The following is a 22559-nucleotide window of genomic DNA, read 5'->3' as shown; positions in this document are numbered from 1 at the left end:
TTAAAAACAACCTCTTTATATATGCATACATACACATACACACACACACACACACACACACTCACACTCTACTGGTTCTGTTTCTCTGGAGAAACCTGACTGCTGGTAAAGATGAATTCACAAATGTATTCATATGCAAAAATTGGTACTGAGGAATTTTTTAAATATTTAATATTTAATATGTTAATTTTTATTAATATATATTAATGTCTATATTTTTTTAAAGAGCTAAATTTTCCAAAATAAGAAATATTGGTTTGAGTAAAACTGTTTAATTTTTTTTTTTTTTTTTTTTTTGAGACGGAGTTTCACTCTTGTTACCCAGGCTGGAGTGCAATGGCACGATCTCGGCTCACCGTAACCTCTGCCTCCTGGGTTCAAGCAATTCTCCTGCCTCAGCCTCCTGAGTAGCTGGGATTACAGGCACGTGCCACCATGCCCAGCTAACGTTTTGTATTTTTAGTAGAGACGGGGTTTCACCGTGTTGACCAGGATGGTCTCGATCTCTTGACCTCGTGATCCACCCGCCTCGGCCTCCCAAAGTGCTGGGATTACAGGCTTGAGCCACCGCGCCCGGCCAACTGTTTAATATTTTTACAAATCTCTTTAATATCTGGCTTAAAGGAAAACAGCTGAACTCATCTGCCTCTGCATGCAATATGTTACGATATACTGTTTCAGAAATATATGAAGAATATCTGGCCTCAATCTGATTCTTTGATAACACACCAAAAGTTGACAAGTGGTGGTTTCTTATACAGTTACAATGTAGAATCTGGAACCATATCAACAAACTGTCAGACACTATTTTATTAAAATACACTGATACATCTTAATTTTCAAAAGGATCTTTTAGCTATGTGTTATTTTGTCATATCACATACTGGTCTTCAGAAAATATTGAGGCTGGGTATGGTGGCTCACACCTATAATTCCAGCAGTTTGGGACAGCTAAGCAAGAGGATAGCTTGAGGTCAAGAGTTCGAGACCACCCTGGGAAACAAAGCGAGATGCTGTCTCTACAAAAAATAAAAATGGCTCTTCCCTTTTGCGGCCATCAACTAAGCGGGAGCTGCCAAAATGAAGTTCAATCCCTTTGTGACTTCCGACCGAAGCAAGAATCGCAAAAGGCATTTCAATGCACCTTCCCACATCCGCAGGAAGATTATGTCCTCCCCTCTTTCCAAAGAGCTGAGACAGAAAGTACAACGTGCGATCCACGCCCATCCGAAAGGATGATGAAGTTCAGGTTGTACGAGGACATTATAAAGGTCAGCAGATTGGCAAAGTAGTCCAGGTTTACAGGAAGAAATACGTAATCTACATTGAACGGGTGCAGCGGGAAAAGGCTAATGGCACAACTGTCCACGTAGGCATTCACCCCAGCAAGGTGCTTATCACTAGGCTACAACTGGACAAAGACCGCAAAAAGATCCTTGAGCGGAAAGCCAAACCTCGCCAAGTAGGAAAGGAAAGGGCAAATACAAGGAAGAAACAATTGAGAAGATGCAGGAATAAAGGAATCTTGTATACAAGCTTTGATTAAAACTTGAAACGAGGGGCCGGGCGCGGTAGCTCACGCCTGTAATCCCAGCACTTTGGGAGGCCGAGGCGGGTGGATCACGAGGTCGAGAGATCGAGACCATCCTGGTCAACATGGTGAAACCCCGTCTCTACTAAAAATACAAAAAAATTAGCTGGGCATGGTGGTGCGTGCCTGTAATCCCAGCTACTCAGGAGGCTGAGGCAGGAGAATTGCCTGAACCCAGGAGGCAGAGGTTGCGGTGAGCCGAGATCGCGCCATTGCACTCCAGCCTGAGTGACAAGAGCAAAAACTCCGTCTCAAAGAAAAAAAAAAAAAAACTTGAAACGAGGAAAAAAGATAAATAAATAAAAATGAGGCTGGCGGGGAAAGCCAAAGGAGGAGGATGGCTTGAGCTCAGGAATTTGAAATCAGCCTGGGCAACATGGTGAAACCCCATCTCTACAAAAAATACAAAACTTAGCCAGGCATGGTGACCTGTACCTGAAGTTCCAGCTACTCTGGAAGCTGAGGTGGGGGAATTACTTGAACCCCAGAGGCAGAGGCTGCAGTGAGCCAAAATCACACCACTGCACTCCAGCCTGGGTGACAGAGTGAGGCCCTGTCTCAAAAAAATAAAAATAAAAATAAATTAGCCTAGCATGGTGGTATATGCCTGTAGTACCAGCTAGTTGATAGAGCGAGGTAGGAGGACTGCTTGAGCCTGGGAAATCAAGGCTACAGTGAGGTAGGATCATGCCACTGCACTCCAGCCTGGGTGACAGAGCAAGACTCTGCTCAAAAATTTAAAAAAAAAAAAAAGGAAAAGAAAATATTGATCCGCAGTTACGCAGACCTTCCAAATACTGACATATTTCATCATATAGTATCAAAATGATCATACCGAGCCAGGTGCAGTGGGTCACACCTGTAATCCTAGCACTTTGGGAGGCCGAGGTGGGTGAATTGCCTGAGCTCAGGAGTTTGAGACCAGCCTGGGCAACACAGTGAAACTGTGTCTCTACCAAAATACAAAAAATTAGTCAGGCATGGTGGTGGGTGCCTGTAGTCCAAGCTACTTGGGAAGCTAAGACAGGAGAATTGCTTGAACCCGGGAGGCAGAGGTTAAAGTGAATCAAGATCACATTACTGCACTCCAGCCTGGGTGACAGAGCAAGACTGTCTCAAAAAAAAAAAAAAAAAAAAAGTTGGTTAATACCAATCAACAATCTAATCACGGCCGGGCGCGGTGGCTCAAGCCTGTAATCCCAGCACTTTGGGAGGCCGAGGCGGGTGGATCACGAGGTCAAGAGATCGAGACCATCCTGGTCAACATAGTGAAACCCCATCTCTACTAAAAATACAAAAAATTAGCTGGGCATGGTGGCACGTGCCTGTAATCCCAGCTACTCAGGAGGCTGAGGCAGGAGAATTGCCTGAACCCAGGAGGCGGAGGTTGCGGTGAGCCGAGATCGCGCCATTGCACTCCAGCCTGGGTAACGAGAGCGAAACTCCGTCTCAAAAAAAAAAAAAAAAAAAAAAAAAAAAAAAAAAAACAATCTAATCAGAAACAGCTTTCTTTTTCTTTTCTTTTCCTTTTTTTTTTTTTGAGACAGAGTCTTACTCTGTTGCCTAGACTGGATGGAGTTCAGTAGGATCTCGGCTCAAAGCAGCAGCCTCTGCCTCCCAAGCTCAAGTGATCCTCTCACCTCAGCCTCCAGAGTACCACCACACCCAGCTAACTTTTGTGTCTTTTGTAGAGACAGGATTTGCCTTCTTGCCTAGGCTGGTATTGAACTCCTGGGCTCAAGGGATCCTCCCACCTAGGCCTCCCAAAGTGCTGGGCTTACAGGCATGAGTCACCATGCCCAGCCTTAGAAAAGCTTTCAAATATTAGGGAAGTGTCAAACTCATGATAAAACACACATCTTCCAAAATTCTAATTTTTGCTTAAGCTCAAATTTTATTGTTGCCAACAAACAGTGTCAGTTGTTTTCCTTGAAATAACAGGTTCATATCATCCATTCTCAAGAAAACATCTTCCAAATACCCAAGTCTGGATAAACATAATTTTTCTGCAGTTATTTTTATAAAAATAAAAATGCTGTTCCACATAAAAAAGTGGCAGATTCATCTTGCAAACGACTTTCCTTAAGACAACCATCATACTTCAGTATATAACAAGAACACTAAACAGTACTTCCCGCTTTGACAATATTCAAAAGACAGGCACTAAATGGTCAAAATGTACTGAAATTAATCATTTGACTGCATCATAAAAAACTCCAAGCGATGGGTGCAGCAAACCACCATGGTACATGGATACCTGCATAACAAACCTGCACCTTCTGCACATGTACCCCAGAACTTTAAGTGTAATAATAATAATAAATATCCAGAGGGGAGGGAAAAAAAAACTCCAAGTGAAATAGCATTTTTTTTCTTTTTTGTTGTAAGCACACAGCAGAAAAGAATGCAGTGACTCCTATAACAGTTTGTGGCCACTGCCTTGTTTTGCACCAAGGCACCAGCAGTTTCAGTCTGCAGCTGCTTTTGTATCATCAGCATAAATGTTAACAGGGTGAAAGGGATAATAATATTGTGATATTATTGTAAGAACCGTTTGGATCTCACAGACTACCTGCAAGGCTTTCAGAACACTCCAGAGGCGCACAGACCAAACTTTGACAACTGCTGTTCTAAATAAATGCTCTTAGGTGCTGAAATGATGACAGGAACATCAGTGGCTCTACAAGTTGTATATGGTGAAGTGATCATAATCTGAAATGAAGAGCCGAGGATCTCACCTGGAAGCTGCATTTATGGCAAGCTCATTTTTACTTATGTATGTCTATTAGAAGGGACAAATTTACATGTAACTGGGCAATAACCAGTGAAATTTTACATACCATTCTGATTATGGGAATAACTAAAGTTATTTCTGATTTATCATGGCCATTCTATTTAATACGGGCTTATTATTAAGTGGCTTCATAGTCAAATTTCTAAACTAGTTTCTAACAACTAAATGTAGTAAGGAACATTTCTTCAATATAAAATTAAGCAGAAACAGCTGCTAATTTTTTTTAGTAGCCCACTTTCAGTTTAAACACTGCTAAACAATGAAAGGTAGTCATTTAACTTATAAGACCATAAATTTTAATTCAAGTAAAATTTACCATGTATGATATTAGGACAAATGTTTATAATCACTGTATCTTCTGATTTCAACATTTAGGCCATCGAAAAATACGCTAGAGGAGAATAATACAGGTGTTCAAAACGCAATATTCATTAACAACTCTTTTCAATAAAAAAAAATTACTCTCTGATGGAATCATGAAGTCTGTCAATTATAAGGAAAACAAACCTCAAAAACGTTGATTTAGGAACTGTTTAAAATAAGATAGAGTATACAGTAATAATACTTACAGAATAAGCCTTTTTTTTTTTTTTTTTTTTTTTTTTGAGACGGAGTTTCGCTCTTGTTACCCAGGCTGGAGTGCAATGGCACGATCTCGGCTCACTGCAACCTCCGCCTCCTGGGTTCAGGCAATTCTCCTGCCTCAGCCTCCTGAGTAGCTGGGACTACAGGCACGTGCCACCACGCCCAGCTACTTTTTTGTATTTTTAGTAGAGACGGGGTTTCACCATGTTGACCAGGATGGTCTCGATCTCTTGACCTTGTGATCCACCCGCCTCGGCCTCCCAAAGTGCTGGGATTACAGGCTTGAGCCACCGCGCCCGGCCAGAATAAGCCTTTTTTTTTTTTTTTTTTTTTTTTAAATTTGAGACGGAGTTTCGTTCTTGTTGCCCAGGCTGGAGTGCAATGGCGCGATCTCGGCTCACCGCAACCTCCGCCTCCTGGGCTCAGGCAATTCTCCTGCCTCAGCCTCCTGAGTAGCTGGGATTACAGGCACGCGCCACCATGTCCAGCTAATTTTCTGTATTTTTAGTAGAGACGGGGTTTCACCATGTTGACCAGGATGGTCTCGATCTCTCGACCTAGTGATCCACCCGCCTCGGCCTCCCAAAGTGCTGGGATTACAGGCTTGAGCCACCACGCCTGGCCTCAGAATAAGCCATTTTTAAGCTATACTTAAATTCTAGTTATTAAGTCATATATCCTGGTAACTCATGTTATAAAATTATAATTCATACAACTTAAATTTTTTAAAACCAAAATAATAACAAGGAAGGTTGACTTACTCGATCCGCTAATCCTCCAGGAACTATGGTCCTCACAACCACACCACTTGTTTTTCCTCCAACTATTCCAAACCCTAGTCCAGAGCCATCATTAATGAGCTCAACCTCTTCAACATGGCCCCAACAAACCTACAAATTAATGGCAAATAAGAGTCGCAGTATCAGTAATACCCACAGATCCTTAGCTTTCCAATATCATCATTACCAAAGTAACAGATTTGCAATAAATTGAACATTCACACAATTAATAAAGGCAACTTTCTACAGGCTAAGATATACAGACAGAGATAATCATACAGTCCCTGCCCACAGGAATCTCATAATCCATTAGAGAGAAACTAAAATACAAATAATTAAAGTACAAGGCAGAATCATAAGACACTGTAGCCCTAAGAGCACAGAAGACATTTCTCATTCCTCACTCTATGCCTGATGTCCAGCACAGTGCCCAGCACATAGTAGGGACCAATAAATACGTGTCTGCTTGAAAGAGAATCACAAATATTATAAAGATTTTTTTGCGGGGAGGGGAGTGCATGAAGTCAAAACCAATGAAGAATTATAGAAAACTTCAAGGAAAAGGGGCATTTAAGTTGCATTACAAAGGAAGACATTCAAGCAAAAAGAAAATGTAAGGGCAAAGCTAGGCCAGCTAACAGAATGGATGAAAGATATGGTCAAAAGATTGGATTTAACTAGGTAATTAAGTGGAAATATTTAAAGGTTTTAGAAGATAAATGACAGGAGCAAAGCAGTGATTTAAGAAAATTCATCTGGCAGCAATGCGAAGAATCTAATGGTGGAAGGACACAAGCTGGAGAAACTAATTTAGGAGACTCTTACGAGGGAGAGGAAAGGTAGGCCCCACTGAAGATATCAGTAAGAGGATTATATAAATCAGACTAGAGACATGAGCATTTCCTCTCTAGCTAGCAGGTTTCTATGACAAATGTACATTACTTCACATAATCCAACCGCAGAACAATATCCTCCCTCTCAAGATCATTAGAGCATACTCATTACTCTCTCTCTCTTTCTTTCTTTCTTGAGACAAGGTCTCACTGAGTTATCCAGGTTAGAGTGTAGTACATGATCAGAGCTCACATCAGCCTCAAACTCCTGGGATCCATCCATCCTCCAGCCTCAGCCTTCCAAATAGCTGGAACTACAGGTATGCATCACCAGGCCCAGCTTTTTTATCTTTTGTACAGGTGGGCTGTTTTTGTTTGTTTGTTTGTTTGTTTGTTTTTGAGACACAGTCTCGTTCTGTTGCCCAAGCAGGAGTGCAGTGGCACAATCTCAGCTCACTGCAACTACCGCCTCCTGGATTCAAGCAATTCTACTGCCTTCCGAGTGCTCAGCTAATTTTTGTATTTTTAGTAGAGACAGGGATTCACCATGTTGGCCAGGCTGGTCTCAAACTCCTGACCTCAGGTGATCCGCCCACTTCAGCCTTCTAAAGTGCTGGGATTACAGGCATGAGCCACTGTGCCTGGCTGTAGAGGTGAGATTTGACTATGTTCCCCAGGCTAGTCTCATACTCTTGGCTTCAGGCAACCCACCTGCCTAGTCAACTCACCTAATCTCCAAGAGCTGGGATTATAGACGTGAGCCACCATACCCAGCCAGGGTTTCTATTATACTAAATTGTGAAGTTACTATGCAGTCTTAAATAAAAAGCAATATTGGGATTGCTTAATAAATTCTGGGAAACAATCACGTTTGCTAAAATAATATGTCTGACTTAATATTAGCTGATAGCAACTAATAGTCAAAGAATGTACACTCAGCACCAGGCATGGTGCTTAGTTCTTCACATGACTTCTCATTCAAGCCTCACAACTTCTCTGAGAACTAGACATTGTTATTAGTTCCAAGTAACAGATGAAGAAACGAAAGTATGAGGTAAAGGAGTCTGCCTGGTGTGACACCACTAGAATATGGAAGAAATGGACTTGAATGCAGCCAAGCCCAACTCCAAAGCACTTGTTCTTTATACGTTAAACAGTGTCCCACCTTATTCACTGTATTTATTATGTAAATTCTGCTGTATAAATATTGCTGATTGCAACAGGGAAAATGCCTATACATTACTTTTTGTTGTGACCTTGTATTGTACCCAGACAGTCTTGTTTTTTCTTTTGTCCCAATGCATAAAAATTAAATAAATCAGCCAGCACTTAGTGTTATAAGAAAATAAGATTTATTAGCTTGCATTCTGATGATGCAAGCCAAAATCCGTAAAATGTTAAAAAGTAAAAGGGTTCCCAAAAAGGACATATACATTTATTCTTTTAAATTGTTCAGTATGTGTCTTTACATGAAAAAAAGCCTGCTATAATTTTACAATATCAATAATCTAGCCATAAATCCCCTTATAATTTTCAAAAATAATGTTTTTCAAATAAATAATCAAATCTTACTTTGAACACTCAACAGTAAATCTCTAATAAAAACTCTCAATTAATTGGCTATATCACCAAGGAACACAAGACTCTCCATCACTAAATAAATAACACCTAATACTTCCATTTGGCCTCTGTATTAAATAATAATTTTAAACAAAGAAACCCATAGGACATTGGGAAAAAAAAAAACCTTCAGAAAATATCTTCTTTAAATATGCTAACACTGCATTCACAGATATGATCATCTTTCTCGAACTATGAAAAGTAAAACAGGTTGGGTGCAGTGGCTGACGCCTGTAATTCCAAGACTTTGAGAGGCGGAGGTGGGTAAATCACTTGAGGTCAGGAGTTCGAGACCAGCCTGCCCAACACGGTGAAACCCCGTCTCTACTAAAAATACAAAAAATTAGCCAAGTGTGGTGGCAGGTGCCTGTAGTCCCAACAACTCGAGAGGCTGAGGCAGGAGAATCGCTTGAATCTAGGAGGCAGAGGTTGCAGTGAGCTAAGATCATGCCACTGGCCACTGCATTGCAGCCTGATCAACAAGAGTGAAACTCCATCTTAAAAAAAATAAAAATAAAAAAGTAAAACACCTTCTAAATGTCTGTATTCTTCTTACAATCAATGACATAATTCAAAATTAAGTATTTTTTCAAATTTGCAACTCACTGTTTCAGGCAGAGTTGTATCAGTTCGGCTGCTAGAAGTGCTGCTTTTTGTGTAGACTGGCTCCCTGGCCACAATCAGTTGCAAAGATCCAGTGGGGTGTTGTAATAATGCAATGGCTTGCTGATGGGAAATGTTCTGATCCAATGGCGTGTGATTAATGGCCAATATTTGATCATTTTCCTTTAATCTTTGATCCCTTAATCACATAAGAAAAGAAATTTTTGTTTTAAGTGATCTAACAGCCTGATTTTTAAAAAACAATTATTCAAGTTAAGCAGTTTGCTGCCTATGGTACTACTTTACTTAGTACATTTATCAAATAATTATTTAATTATAAAACAGAGCCCTTCAGAGTGGTTTTTCACAGAAGTTATTAACTAATTACTGAATTTGGTAATGCATCCTTAAACACAAAGACACATTTTAAAAACCACCTGGCTAGAAAAATAAACAAAAACAGGCCAGGCATGGTGGCTCATGCCTGTAATCCCAGCACTTTGGGAGGCCGAGGCGGGTGGATCATGAGGTCAGAACTTCGAGACCAGCCTGGCCAACAGGGTGATACCCCATCTCCACTAAAAATACTAAAATTAAGCAGGCATGGTGATGCACGCCTGTGATCTCAGCCACTCAGGAGGCTGAGGCAGAAGAATTGCTTTAATCCGGGAGGCGGAGGTTGCAGTAAGCCGGGATTATGCCATTACACTCTAGCCTGGGTGACAGAGCAAGACTGTCTCAAAAAAAAAAAAAAGAAAAGAAAAGAAAAACAATCTATAGAATCTTTAGGACCTCGTCAAGGTTTTGTAAGTATGGACACTGCCTCCATTACTGCATGAACCCAATACTCCCGAATCCCTTCCGACCTGATCTCTACCCGTACCACACTGGGGTAACAACAGTCTCAACTATACCAATAACCTCCTCTCACCCCGTCTTCACTGTCTATTTGTCCTCTATTTATCAATAGAGGCCAAACATTCCTTGAAAATTCATAGACATTACTTCCAAATTTCTGTCTGAGCCTTTTTTTTTTTTTTTTTTTTTTTTTTTGAGGCAGGGTCTCACTCCCATTTGCCCTGGCTGAAGTGCAACGGCACAATCGTAGCTCACTGCAGCCTCAACCTCCTACACTCAGGTGATTATCCTATCTCAGCCTCCCAAGTGGCTGAGACTACAGGTGAACTCTCTTGCCCAGCTAATTTTATATTTTTTGTAGAGACAGGGTTTTGCCATGTTGCCCAGGCTGCTCTTGAACTCCCAAAGTGCTAGGATTACAGCCATGAGCCACTAAACTTGGCCAATCCGAACCCTTTTAATCTCTCCCAAGCACCAATCTCCCAACTGCTAACCAGGGTAGGAAGGACTATTTTTAAAAGAAATTAGCAAAATCTCTAAAGAAAAATAGTATTTACTGAGCACTTATGAGTCAAGTACTATGTTAAGTGCTTTACATGCATCTCAGATAATCCTTATTTCACCTTTAAAGTACTTAGTAAACTTTACATATTAAGGAATTGAAGCCTAGACAAGCCTAGTAGCTTACCAAGAGTCAGATTCTGAGCACAGCCTTTAACTTCTTATGTTAAAGTGCATCCTAAAGATAGCCTAGGATTTGCTCTGTCCTGGTTTACTGTATTTGATTTTATTATCTCCCAAACATCATTGATACTCTTCCTCTTCCAGTTTACCCATTCTGACCACAATTCTTGAAGAATTACTGCCTTAGATGGCATAAAAAAAACCACACAAAGTCATGGAAACGCATTATGTTTGAAACCTGAGTTGGGGAGACCAGAATTAATCCCCCATGAATGGAGAATGTGAATTCAAAAATATATTATTGACTAAGAATCTTAAAATAGTATACTACCATTGTTGCTGTTATTCTAACATGCACACTGGAATAGCATACTTATTAAATGAATAACAAACCAAAGACTGGAAATAAGAGACAAAATAGAAGGCTTGCAAATACCCTTTCAAAAATAAAAGCAAATGCAATATGGGAGATAACACAGACTTGAGGGGCCTCTTAATTGACAAGAAGAATAATAAATCAGTAGAGTGACATGTTCACCAAAATGTTGTTATAATCTTAAGAATAATAAACAAGTAATATAAAGAATGAGAATTTCAATATTCCTATCCTACTGATCAGTCCATAGCTAAAATATCATGTTTAATTGTAAGAGAGGGTAATACAGCGCTAGCTTTCAGTCAGATGGTCTTGGAATCACATCATGGCTCCAGCATTAACAGCTCTGTGACAATGGGTTAACCACTGAACCTCTGAGTCTCAGCTTTCTCATCTATGAAACAGAATGATGATACCTATATAGTGGAACTGCTGCCACAGGGTGTAGAAGAGTATTCACAAAACGACTGATGAATGCATAACAAAAGCTAAAGCAAATGTTAGCTGCTATTGTGACTGTTTTTAATAATAGTTTTTCACTCTCTTTATGATAGTTTTCAGAATTATCAGGAAACAATTAGCAAACGAAAATAAATAGCTCCCTCACCTGTCTGCTACGCCCCCTGGCTGGACATCCTTCACAAAGATATCAACTTTTCCCAGATTTTGACTTCTGAGGGCCACCACACTGAATCCAAGACCTCCAGTTGAAGGTCGTTCTATATCTATATATTCAATTTGCCGCCCCTAATGAAAAAGTATTAAAAAAAAAATCAATGGTGTACATTTAACCAACACACCCTTTCTGCAGAACTGAAATTGCTTAGCATAAAAACAGCTTTTCCTAAGAACCACATAAACTCAGCATTTCAGTAATAAATTATTTCTGGAAATCCTTTCACTTGATTATTTTCAGTAGAACATAAGAGAAAGTGTGCAGTGTTCTGCAACCTCAGGGAATCAGAGGTATTTTCACACTTCATTCACATCATGAGATGACTCCCAAGCTGTATGGAAATTCCTGAGAAAAATGCCTTTTCCCACAGTAAACTCTCAATTACTTTTTTACATTGAATTTCCCTAAATTCTCTTGATGCAAAGTACATTCTTTTTAAATTTTATTCTTTGAGACAGGGTCTCGCTCTGTTACCCAGGCTGGAGTACAGTGGCATGATCTCTGCTCACTTCAACCTTTGTCTCCTGGGCTCAAGCAATCCTTCTGCCTCAGCCTCCCAGGTAGCTGGGACTATAGGCACATGCAACCACGCCTGTCAAATTTTTGTATTTTTTGCAGAAACGGGGTTTTGCCGTGTTTCCCAGGCTGGTCTCAAACTCCTGAGCTCAAGTAATCCACCTCTTTTTTTTTTTTTGAGGCAAGGTATCACTCCCATTTGCCCAAGCTGAAGTGCAATGGCACAATTGCACAATCTATCTGAGCCTACAAATGGGAGCCACAGGGCCCAGCTGCAAAACGTATTTTTAAATGAGGAAAATAAATCAGATATATCAAAAATACCTATATATATATAGCCTAAGTCAGAACCCAGCTGGTTCTGACTTACGCTATATACTGGCATTAAATGGGTTCTACCTGTGGTAGACAGGTCTTTTATTGATTTAGTTAATAACTGCATTTACAACATGAGAACTTCATAAATGTGATCAACTAAAAAAAAAGCACACGTAAAAATAATTATTAGCCAAATGAATGGGATAGAACTATAAAGTTAAAAAAGAAATTAGGTCCATAATATGATTTAATTATCGTACTTTAAACAGATGCTATTTAACAGTGAAACTCAAGTTTATTTATTATTATTATTATTATTATTATTTTAAGACAGAGTCTCACTCTGTTGCCCAGACTGGAATGCAGTGGCACGATCACAGCTCACTGCAACCTCCACCTCCCAGGTTCGAGTGATTCTCCTGCCTCAGCCTCCCGAGTAGATGGGATTACAGGTGCCTACCACCATGCCCGGATAAGTTTTTGTATTTTCAGTAGAGATGGGGTTTCACCACATCAGCCAGGCTTGTCTCAAACTCCTGACCTTGTGATCCACCTGTCTTGGCCTCCCAAAGTGCTGGGATTACAGACATGAGCCACTGCACCCAGCTATTTATTTGTTTTTTAAGAGACAGGTCTTGGTCAGGTGCAGTGGCTCACGCCTGTAATCCCAGAACTTTGGGAGGCTGAGGCAGGTGGATAACGAGGTCAGGAGATCAAGACCATCCTGGCCAATATGGCAAAACCCCATCTCTACTAAAAATACAAAAATTAGCTGGGTGTGGTGGCACACACCTGTAGTCCCAGCTACTTGGCAGGCTGAGGCAGGAGAATCGCTTGAACCCAGGAAGCGGAAGTTGCAAGGAGCCGAGATCATGCCACTGCACTCTAGCCTACGGACAGAGTGAGACTTTGTCTCAAAAAAAAAAAAGAGAGGGAGAGACAGCTCTTGCTCTGTCACCCAGGCTGGAGTACAGTGGCACAATCATAGCTTACTATAGCCTTGAATTTCTGGGCTCAAGTGATTCACCCACCTCACCCTTTCAGGCAGGATTTCATCACTTCTGGCAAGCTATATTAATTTAGCTCCTGTCATCAAAATGTTTAAGAATCTTCCTTTAACAAGAACAGAGATGCATTCAATTAGCCATTGTCTAAAAATTCTCCTTAGTGAGACCTTATCTCAAAAAATAAATGTTAACTAATTTTTTTAAAAACTCTCCTTACCACATACACGGATACTTTCCTTATGAAATTTTACGCCAATAAAATTTCAACACAAATGTTAGAAAATGGTGTCAGTTCCTCCTAACATAAAAATACAAGCAAGCAAAATACCTGCTAACACATTTTACAGCAAAAAGAATGAGTATTAAATTCCTTTTTAAAACTCAAGCAGGAGAAACGAAGCTAAATATTTCCATAAGAAGATACAACTTTACCTGAGCCAGCTGCTGAATGACTGAGTTAAAGTCTTCATTTCCCAACTTTGGGGTCCACGGAAATAGCCCAGATACAGTCGAGTTACTAGCGGGCCTGTGGGCATTTCCATTGGTAATGGAGCTATCCGTAAACACTAACAAACCTTTCCTAGAAAAATCAAAGTTGGCTGAACAATCTGAGGGTATATGGTTGAGCTGTTGGAGAGAAAAAAAAAGAACCATCAACAGAAATCTATAGAAAAATTGTGTCTATTTGTTAAATATTATATTTTGACTATTACGTGGATAATTTGCACATTAATTATATACATGGGAAAGAAATAAGGTAAAGATACATCAATCTGTGTATTCGGCCGGGCGCGGTGGCTCAAGCCTGTAATCCCAGCACTTTGGGAGGCTGAGGAGGGTGGATCACGAGGTCGAGAGATCGAGACCATCCTGGTCAACATGGTGAAACCCCATATCTACTAAAAATACAAAAAAATAAGCTGGGCATGGTGGCACGTGCCTGTAATCCCAGCTACTCAGGAGGCTGAGGCAGGAGAATTGCCTGAACCCAGGAGGTGGAGGTTGCGGTGAGCCGAGATCGCGCCATCGCACTCCAGCCTGGGTAACAAAAGCGAAACTCCGTCTCAAAAAAAAAAAAAAAAAAAAAAAAAAAAATCTGTGTATTCACAAGGCTAGAATTTTTTTAAATTTATTATTATACAAAATGTGTAACAGCTTAACATGTGTTCTTGTTTCCTGCCTTCTACCACTACTCGAAGTTAACAGCATGTACACTGACATCCCATTACACTTCACATATACAGATGCATCCAGTCATATAAAGGTGTAAGGCACTAAATCCTTTTGCATTTATCTGTACATTTCCATGTGGGGAGCCACAAACGATCCATAGGTAGTACATGATGATAATAATAACTGTACTTAAGTGCTTGCTATGAATAAGTATTGTACCAGAATGACTACAGGTATTATCATTTAATTCTTACAACTGTCTAATGAGATATCATTATCCCATCTCGTAAGCATAAAAACTGAGGCACACAGGGGTTAAGTAATTTACTCAAGATTAGTAGTAAGTGAGTCACAGAGTCATTTAAACATTGGTAGAAAGAGAAGAATCATGTAATTACAGTGAACATAATTTAAAATATCACTGGCTGATACAACTGCCAAAACAGTGGAATAAAGGTAACATTAAGAATAAATGGGCCGGGCGCGGTGGCTCAAGCCTGTAATCCCAGGACTTTGGGAGGCCGAGGCGGGTGGATCACGAGGTCAAGAGATCAAGACCATCCTGGTCAACATGGCGAAACCCCGTCTCTACTAAAAATACAAAAAATTAGCTGGGCGTGGTGGCGCATGCCTGTAATCCCAGCTACTCAGGAGGCTGAGGCAGGAGAACTGCCTGAACCCAGGAGGCGGAGGTTGCGGTGAGCCGAGATCGTGCCATTGCACTCCAGCCTGGGTAACAAGAGCGAAACTCCGTCTCAAAAAAAAAAAAAAAAAAAAAAAAAGTCACCGGGCGTGGTGGCTCACGCCTGTAATCCCAGCACTTTGGGAGGCCGAGGCGGGTGGATCACGAGGTCAAGAGATCAAGACCATCCTGGTCAACATGGTGAAACCCCGTCTCTACTAAAAATACAAAAAATTAGCTGGGCATGGTGGCGCGTGCCTGTAATCCCAGCTACTCAGGAGGCTGAGGCAGGAGAATTGCCTGAACCCAGGAGGCAGAGGTTGCGGTGAGCCGAGATTGCGCCATTGCACTCCAGCCTGGGTAACAAGAGCGAAACTCTGTCTCAAAAATAAATAAATAAATAAATAAATACAAAAAATTAGCTGGGCATGGTGGCACATGCCTGTAATCCCAGCTACTCGGGAGGCTGAGGCAGGAGAATTGCCTGAACCCAGGAGCCAGAGGTTGCGGTGAGCCGAGATTGCGCCATTGCACTCCAGCCTGGGTAACAAGAGTGAAACTCCCTCTCAAAAAAAAAAAAAAAAAAAAAAAGAATAAATGTCAGTGGTAAAAGCCCATCTCTACTAAAAATATAAAAGGTAGCTGAGCATGGCGGTGCACACTTGTAATTCCAGTTACTTGGGAGGCTGAGGCAGAAGAATTGCTTGAACTCCACAGGTGGAGGCTGCAGTGAGCCGAGATTGCGCCACTGCACTCAGCCTGAGAAAATGAGACTCTGTCCCAAAACAAAAAAAAAGAATGACTGTCGAGCTGGTTGTGATAGCTTACACCTATAATCCCAGGACTTTGGGCGATCAAGGCAGGAGGACCACTTCAGCCCAGGAGGTCAAGACCAGCCTGGGCAACAAAGTAAGACCCGCGTCTCAACAAAAAATACAAAAATTAGCTGGGCACGTGTCACGTGCCTGTGGAAGAATTGCTTGAGCCCAGGATGTCGAGGCTACAATGATCCATGATCACACCACTGCACTCTAGCCTGGGCAGAGACTGCCTTAAAAAAAAAAAAAAAAAGATGCTGGGCATGGTGGCTCAGGCCTATAATCCCAGCACTTTGGGAGGCCGAGACAGGTGGGTGACCTGACGTCAGAAGTTCGAGACTAGCCTGGCCAACATTGAGAAACCCCATTTCTACTAAAAATACAAAATTAGCTGAGTGTGGTGATGCATGCCTGTAGTCCCAGCTACTCGGAAGGCTGAGGCTGGAGAATCGCTTGAACCCAGGAGGCAGAGGTTGTGGTAAGCTGAGATCGTACCATTGCACTCCAGCCTAGGCAACAAGAGCAAAACTTAGTCTCAAAAAAAAAAAAGAGTGAATGTCAATAAAACCTCATAGAAAAAATCTAAATCAAAACCCACAGTTACAGGGATTATACAGCCCAATGGATAAAATATGACTGTGCACACAGCAACTGCAAACTATACAAATACAAAGAACTGCTATTAGGATAGGGCGGTTAGTTAGATCCACTCTTAGTCCAACAAATGTGATAGATTTCTACTGATCCTCGCCTATTTCAGTTGTTACCAACAGCATTCACTATTGTGATATTCTATGACCAAGAGAAATACAGAAAGCTAAACATCAATATAGGCAGTGCTAACATTAAAGTATAAATTCTGGTCTAAAGAAAGCAATTCACAGAAAGACATGTGTAGAGTTTAATCCTTAATTGGCTACAAACAAATCACTCACAAAATACTTAATAGGCAAGCATTTTAGTTTATGAGCAAAAACCATTTTTTCCCAAATTTTGTAAATTTTCACTTAACCCTGATAAATTATCTCCCATTATGTTTTAAATTCTGCCCAAATTTCATCTATAGTATAGCTACTATTTAAGCTCAGCTTCCAGAATTGGTGATTTAAAAGTAATTTGCCATCCCTGACTCCAAAACAGAGACTCCAAGAGGACAGTCAAAACCATGAATTTCTGATTCGATCTCAGCACCAAAAAAAAAAATCTCACTTCTAATTTGCACCCCTCTAAGAAGAAGTGCTATGTGTCCCTTATTCAATAATGATGTATAAAGCCTGCAGAGTCCAGAGAATCTGGTAAATGAGGAGAGGAAACACAACTATATATTTAAATATCAGGTACACTGCTTCCAAGGAACTTCTAATGAGAATATGCATTAGAGAGACAATAAATATTTGATAATTAAGAGAAGTGTGATTATTGTGCTACAAGGGCATGATCGCTTCTTGTTAGATAAAAGACTTCCTAAGGAAAATACACGTGGGCGGGGAGGCTCATGTCTATAATCCCAGCACTTTAGAAGGCTGAGGTAGGAGGACTGCTTGAGGCCAATAGTTTGAGACCAGCCTGGGCAACTTAGGGAGACCCTGTCTCTATAAAAATTTTTAAAAATCAGCCTCAGTGTGGTGGCACACACCTATCCCAGCTACTCTGGAAGCCGAGGTGGGAGCATTGCTTGAGCCTGGGAGGTCAAGGCTGTAGTAAGCTAAGATCACACCACTGCACTCCAGCCTCAGTGACGGAGAGAAAAGCTGTCTCAAAATAAAAAGAAAATATATTTAAGTTAAGTACTATTTTATAATTTTGAAAAAGATGTTGAGAATTCTCAAAGTATCTGACCTTTACATACTTAAATAAGCAGTACAAAAACTATACTCTAAAATCAATTTTTTTTTTTTTTTTGAGAGACAGGGTCTCACTCTGTCATCCAGGCTGGAGTGCAGTGGCATAATCATAGCTCACTGCAACCTGGAACTCCTGGGCTTAAGCAATCCTCCCACCTCAGCCTCCTGGGACTACCCAGGACTGACTGGTAGCTGGGTACTGGTAGCTGGGTGTGGTGGCTGGGACTAACAGTACATGCCATCACACCCAGCTACCAAACAAAAAATTGACTATTGACATTTTTAAATTATCCATGTCAATGCTACCTACAGGTTACAGGTTACAGATCCCAATACAGTCTCTTTGCTGAACTGATTCCTTAAAGATAATTTGTCTTTGTCTATCTCCTTTATGTTTCTTTGATGGTTTGAATATATTAACATATTAATGTAAAACTCTGATGGGTAACTTACTTGCCCCTTCAGTTGCTTGATGGACTGCTGAAGTGTGAGTATCTGGTTGAAGAGAGGACTCTTTAGTGTCTCATAAAACATAGATAACTTCTCATTCTGCGATGTGTCACCCTTCTCCTGCAATTTCATTTTCAGGCGATCAAGAACCTGCAGGACCTGCAGTTTATCTTGGGTCAAGATGAATAAGCAGAATAATAGTTAAGTCCCATCTGAGATTCCATTTTTAAATCATTAATTAATTATAGAACAATATACCTAGTATACCTGTAGCAGGATTTTCAGGCATCTTGAATTCTTCTCTTCATTCACTCTTAAAGATATCTTAAGAAAAATTTAAAAATATAAAAGATGAATTTCAATTGTGTATGGCTATAATCCTACAGAAAATTTAAGAAAAACTTCAAGAACATTCTTTATCAAGACTCCACTCAGTGAAATTCAAATTACAATCACAATGAGGTGCCACTACACACCCACTAAGATAACTAAAATTAAAAAACAGACAATAATACTAAGTGTCAACAAAGCTGTGAAGTGCCTGGAACTATCTCGTCCATTACTAATAGAAATGTAAATTGTCACAACCACTTTGGAAAATTGGTGGTTTCTTTTTTTTTTTGAGACAGAGTCTTCTCTATCGCCAGTCTGGAATGCAGTGGCACAATCTTGGCTCACTGAAACCTCCACCTCCCAGATTCAAGTGATTCCGCTGTCCCAGCCTCCGAAGGAGCTGGGACTACAGGTGTGCGCCACCACACCCAGGCAATTTTTTGTATTTTAATAGAGACGGGGTTTCACTATGTTGGTCAGGCTGGTCTCAGTCTCCTGAGCTCATGATCCACCAAACTTGGCCTCCCAAAGAGCTGGGATTACAAGTGTGAGCCACCATGCCTGGCCTCTTTTTTTTTTTTTTTTTAGACAAAGTCTCCCACTGTCACTCAGGCTGGAGTGCAGTGGTGTGATATCCGTTCACTGCAACCTCCGCCTTTCAAGTTCAAGCAATTCTCTTGCCTCAGCCTCCCAAGTAGCTGAGATTACAGGCATGGGCCACCACGCCTGGCTAATTTTTATATTTTTAGTAGAGACGGGGTTTCACCATATATTGGCCAGGCTTGTCTTGAACTCCTGACCTCAGGTGATCTGCCTGTCTTGGCCTTTCAAAGTGCTCGGAATACAGGCATGAGACACCGTGCCCAGCCAGTAGTTTCTTATAAAATTAAAAATACACTTACTATATGACCCAACACTTCCACTCATAAATACTTAACTCAATATTTATGAAAATACATGCTCACAAAAACACCTGTACATGAAAGATTTTAGCATTTTTATTTATAAAAGCCCAAAACTAGAAAAACCCAAATGTCTAGTAACAGATGAATAAACAAATAATGGTATATAATATTCAGAAATAAAAAAGAAAAAGGGTAAATCTCAAAAATGATATGTTGAGAACAAGAAACCTGACCCAAAAAGGCACAAACTGTACTGCATGATTCCATTCATATGAATTTCAAGTACTGACAAAACTAATCTATAATTATAGATTAATTTACCTGGGACGGGGTGAAAGGGAGCTATGGTAGGCTTCAGAACATGCAGCTCCCAAAATATGACACCTTGACATGTTGAATAATCTAAGCTGAAGGAATCTGAGAAACAGCAGGTGCAGAAAGGACTTCCCCTGAAGTAGACCATAGGATTCTCTGGTGAGAGGTTCCTCTCTATTCCCAGAAGATAGCAGCATCCTAATCTCAAAACACAGGCCGGCGTGGAATCATGGCTATAAGTCCAGCATTTTAGGAGGCCCAGGCAGGAGGATCACTTGCACCTCAGAGTTTGAGGTCAGTCTGGGCAACACAGTGAGATCCTGTCTCCGCAAAAAAATTTTAAAAATCAGCCATGCAGGCTAGGCACAGTGGCTCACACCTGTAATCCCAGCACTTTAGGAGGCTGAGGCAGGTGGATCACGAAGTCAGGAGTTCAACACCAGCCTAGCCAAGATGGTGAAACCTCTCCTCTACTAAAAATACAAAAACTGGCTGGGTGTGGTGGCAGGCACCCGTAATTCCAGCTACTTGGGAGGCTGAGGCAAAAGAACTGCTTGAACCCGGGAAACTGAGGTTGCAGTGAACCAAGATTGCATCACTGCACCCTAGCCCGGGCAGCAGAGCAAAACTCCATCTCAAAAAAAAAAAAATCAGCCATGTATGGTGGCACACACCCATAGTCCCAGCTGCTCAGGAGGCTGAGGCAGGAAGATCACTTGAGCCCAAGAGGTTGAGGCTGCAGTGAGCTATGATCGAGCCACTGCACTCCAGCCTGGGGAACTGAGTGAGACTCTGTCTCCAAAATTTAAAAAAAAAAAAAATCAATGAGGAACACCCAGAGGAATCTGAACAAATAGGCCTTGTTAAGTTTTTCCCAGTTTAGTATTCTTAGCTCATATCCCTTTCTGCCCTATCACATTCCACAACTCTTCCTTCTTCATCAAACCTAATTTTAAAACACTCAGGTTTAACTGTTTCTTCCGGTCTTCACTTCCTTATGAAGGCTCTCATGTCACATAAAACTTAATATTAAACAACTTTTTATGTTTTTCTCATTAATCTACGTTTTATAACAGGGTCCCCAACCAAAAACTTAGAAGGGTAGAAGCTAAAGATATTTCCCCTCCCCGACACTGGGAAGGGGTTCAAGGAAGCTTTTTGGGGTGATGGAAACATTCTGTCTTGAAGGTGGTACTGTTTACACAGATGTATATGCTTAGCAAAATTGATCAAACCAGGCCAGGTGCAGTGACTCATGCCTGTGATCCCAGAACTTCAGAAGCCCAAGGCGGAAGGATCACTTGAAGCCAGGAGTTTGAGACCAGTCTGGGCAACAGAGTGAAACCTTGTCTCTACAAAAACAAAAAAATTAGTCAGGTGTGGTAGCTTGTACCTGTAATCTCAGCTACACTGGAGACTGAGGTGAGAGGATCACGAGCCCAGGAGGTTAAGGTTGCAGTGAGCCATGATCATGCCACTGTACTCTAGCCTGGGTGACAAAGGGAGATCCCGTCTTAAAAAAAAAGAAAAGAAAAGTCCCCAAGCTGTACAAATGATTTCAGACTCTTACTAGTCATCTACACCTCAAAAGAAATCAACCAGGCTGGTTAAGGCAGCTAATGCCTTGTAATCACACACCTGGGGAGGTCAAGGCGGGTGGATCAGCTGAGTTCGGGAATTCGAGACCAGCCTGGCCCACACAGAGAAAAGCCATTTCTACTAAAAATACACAAATTAGCTGGGCATAGCACTTGCCTATACCCAGCTACTTGAGAGGCTGAGACAGGAGGATCACTCAAGCCCAGAAGGCAGAGGTTGCAGCGAGCCAAGATCATGCCACTGGACTCCAGCCTGGGTACCAAGAGCAAAACTCCATCTCCAAAAAAAAAAAAAATAGAAGTGACTTCGTATCAGTATTTTCAGTAAGTCGATAATATGAACTAATGTAGAAGAAAGTGAAATTCTCTGAAAGATGTGCCTGCTGGCTGGGGGCTCCTCCAGGAAGGAATGCTCATCTGTGTCTGGCTTCTACCTGTAGCCTCTGAATCATGAGTAAGGTTTGGAGTTGGGTAAGATTTCACATTCATATGAGGATGCTTTGAGAATCTAACCCTTTTCATTAGAGGAAAACAGAATTTCAGAATGAGTGCATTATTTTCACATTTGTAAGAAAAAAAAAATGTGTGTGTGTAGGCTTCTAGAAAAAGAGTTAAGCCAAGAATGATGGCATGTGCCTATAATCCCTGCTACTTGGGAGGCTGAGGTGGGAGGATCACTTGAGCCCAAGAGTTCAACATCAGCCTGGGCAACATAGCCAGATGCACATATCAAGAAAAAGAGATTTAGAAAGATAGTCAATTTAGTAATAGTGATTACTTCAAGAGAGCAGACGTGATGATGGAGAGATTGAAAAATTAAACTTTTCACTTCACCGATTTAAATGCTGCAGGTTTTAATTTTCTAATTTAAAAACTAGGGAGCAGGCATGATGGCTCACGCCTGCAAACCCAGTATGTTAGGAGACAAAGGTGGGTGGATCGCTTGAGCCTAGGAGTTTGAGATCATCCTGGGTAACATGGCAAAACCCTGTATCTACATAAAATACAAAAATTAGTTGGGTGTGATGGTGCACACCTGTAGTCCCAGCTATTCAGGGGGCTGAGGTGGAAGGATCACCTGGGTTTGGGGAGTTTGAGGGGGCAGTCAGCCAAGATTACAACACTGCACTCCAGCCAAGAACAGCATGAGACCCTGTCTCAAAAGCTCAAAATAAAAATAATAAAAATAATAGGGCCCAAT

At 41.1% G+C, this 22559-nt stretch overlaps 1 protein-coding gene across 9 annotated transcripts in view; it reads right to left on the bottom strand.

Moving 5' to 3' along the window:
- Positions 1-22559, bottom strand: part of PATJ (PATJ crumbs cell polarity complex component) — a 430121-nt gene that overhangs the window by 389782 nt on the left and 17780 nt on the right. For all 9 annotated transcript variants that reach the window (XM_074380917.1, XM_074380918.1, XM_074380919.1 and 6 more), the window contains exons 2-7: positions 18475-18531; positions 18211-18377; positions 13673-13867; positions 11331-11470; positions 8809-9004; positions 5732-5860 (exon numbers count right to left, since the gene is read on the bottom strand). In XM_074380917.1, coding sequence (XP_074237018.1) covers positions 5732-5860; positions 8809-9004; positions 11331-11470; positions 13673-13867; positions 18211-18377; positions 18475-18496 — 849 coding nt within the window. In that variant the 5' untranslated portion in view covers positions 18497-18531. The remainder of the gene's footprint in view (positions 1-5731; positions 5861-8808; positions 9005-11330; positions 11471-13672; positions 13868-18210; positions 18378-18474; positions 18532-22559) is intronic.

This window comes from Saimiri boliviensis, chromosome 11 (assembly GCF_048565385.1).
Source record: "Saimiri boliviensis isolate mSaiBol1 chromosome 11, mSaiBol1.pri, whole genome shotgun sequence".
In the NCBI taxonomy this organism is placed as follows: Eukaryota; Metazoa; Chordata; class Mammalia; order Primates; family Cebidae; genus Saimiri; species Saimiri boliviensis.
This window is presented reverse-complemented; position numbering and strand designations above follow the sequence as displayed.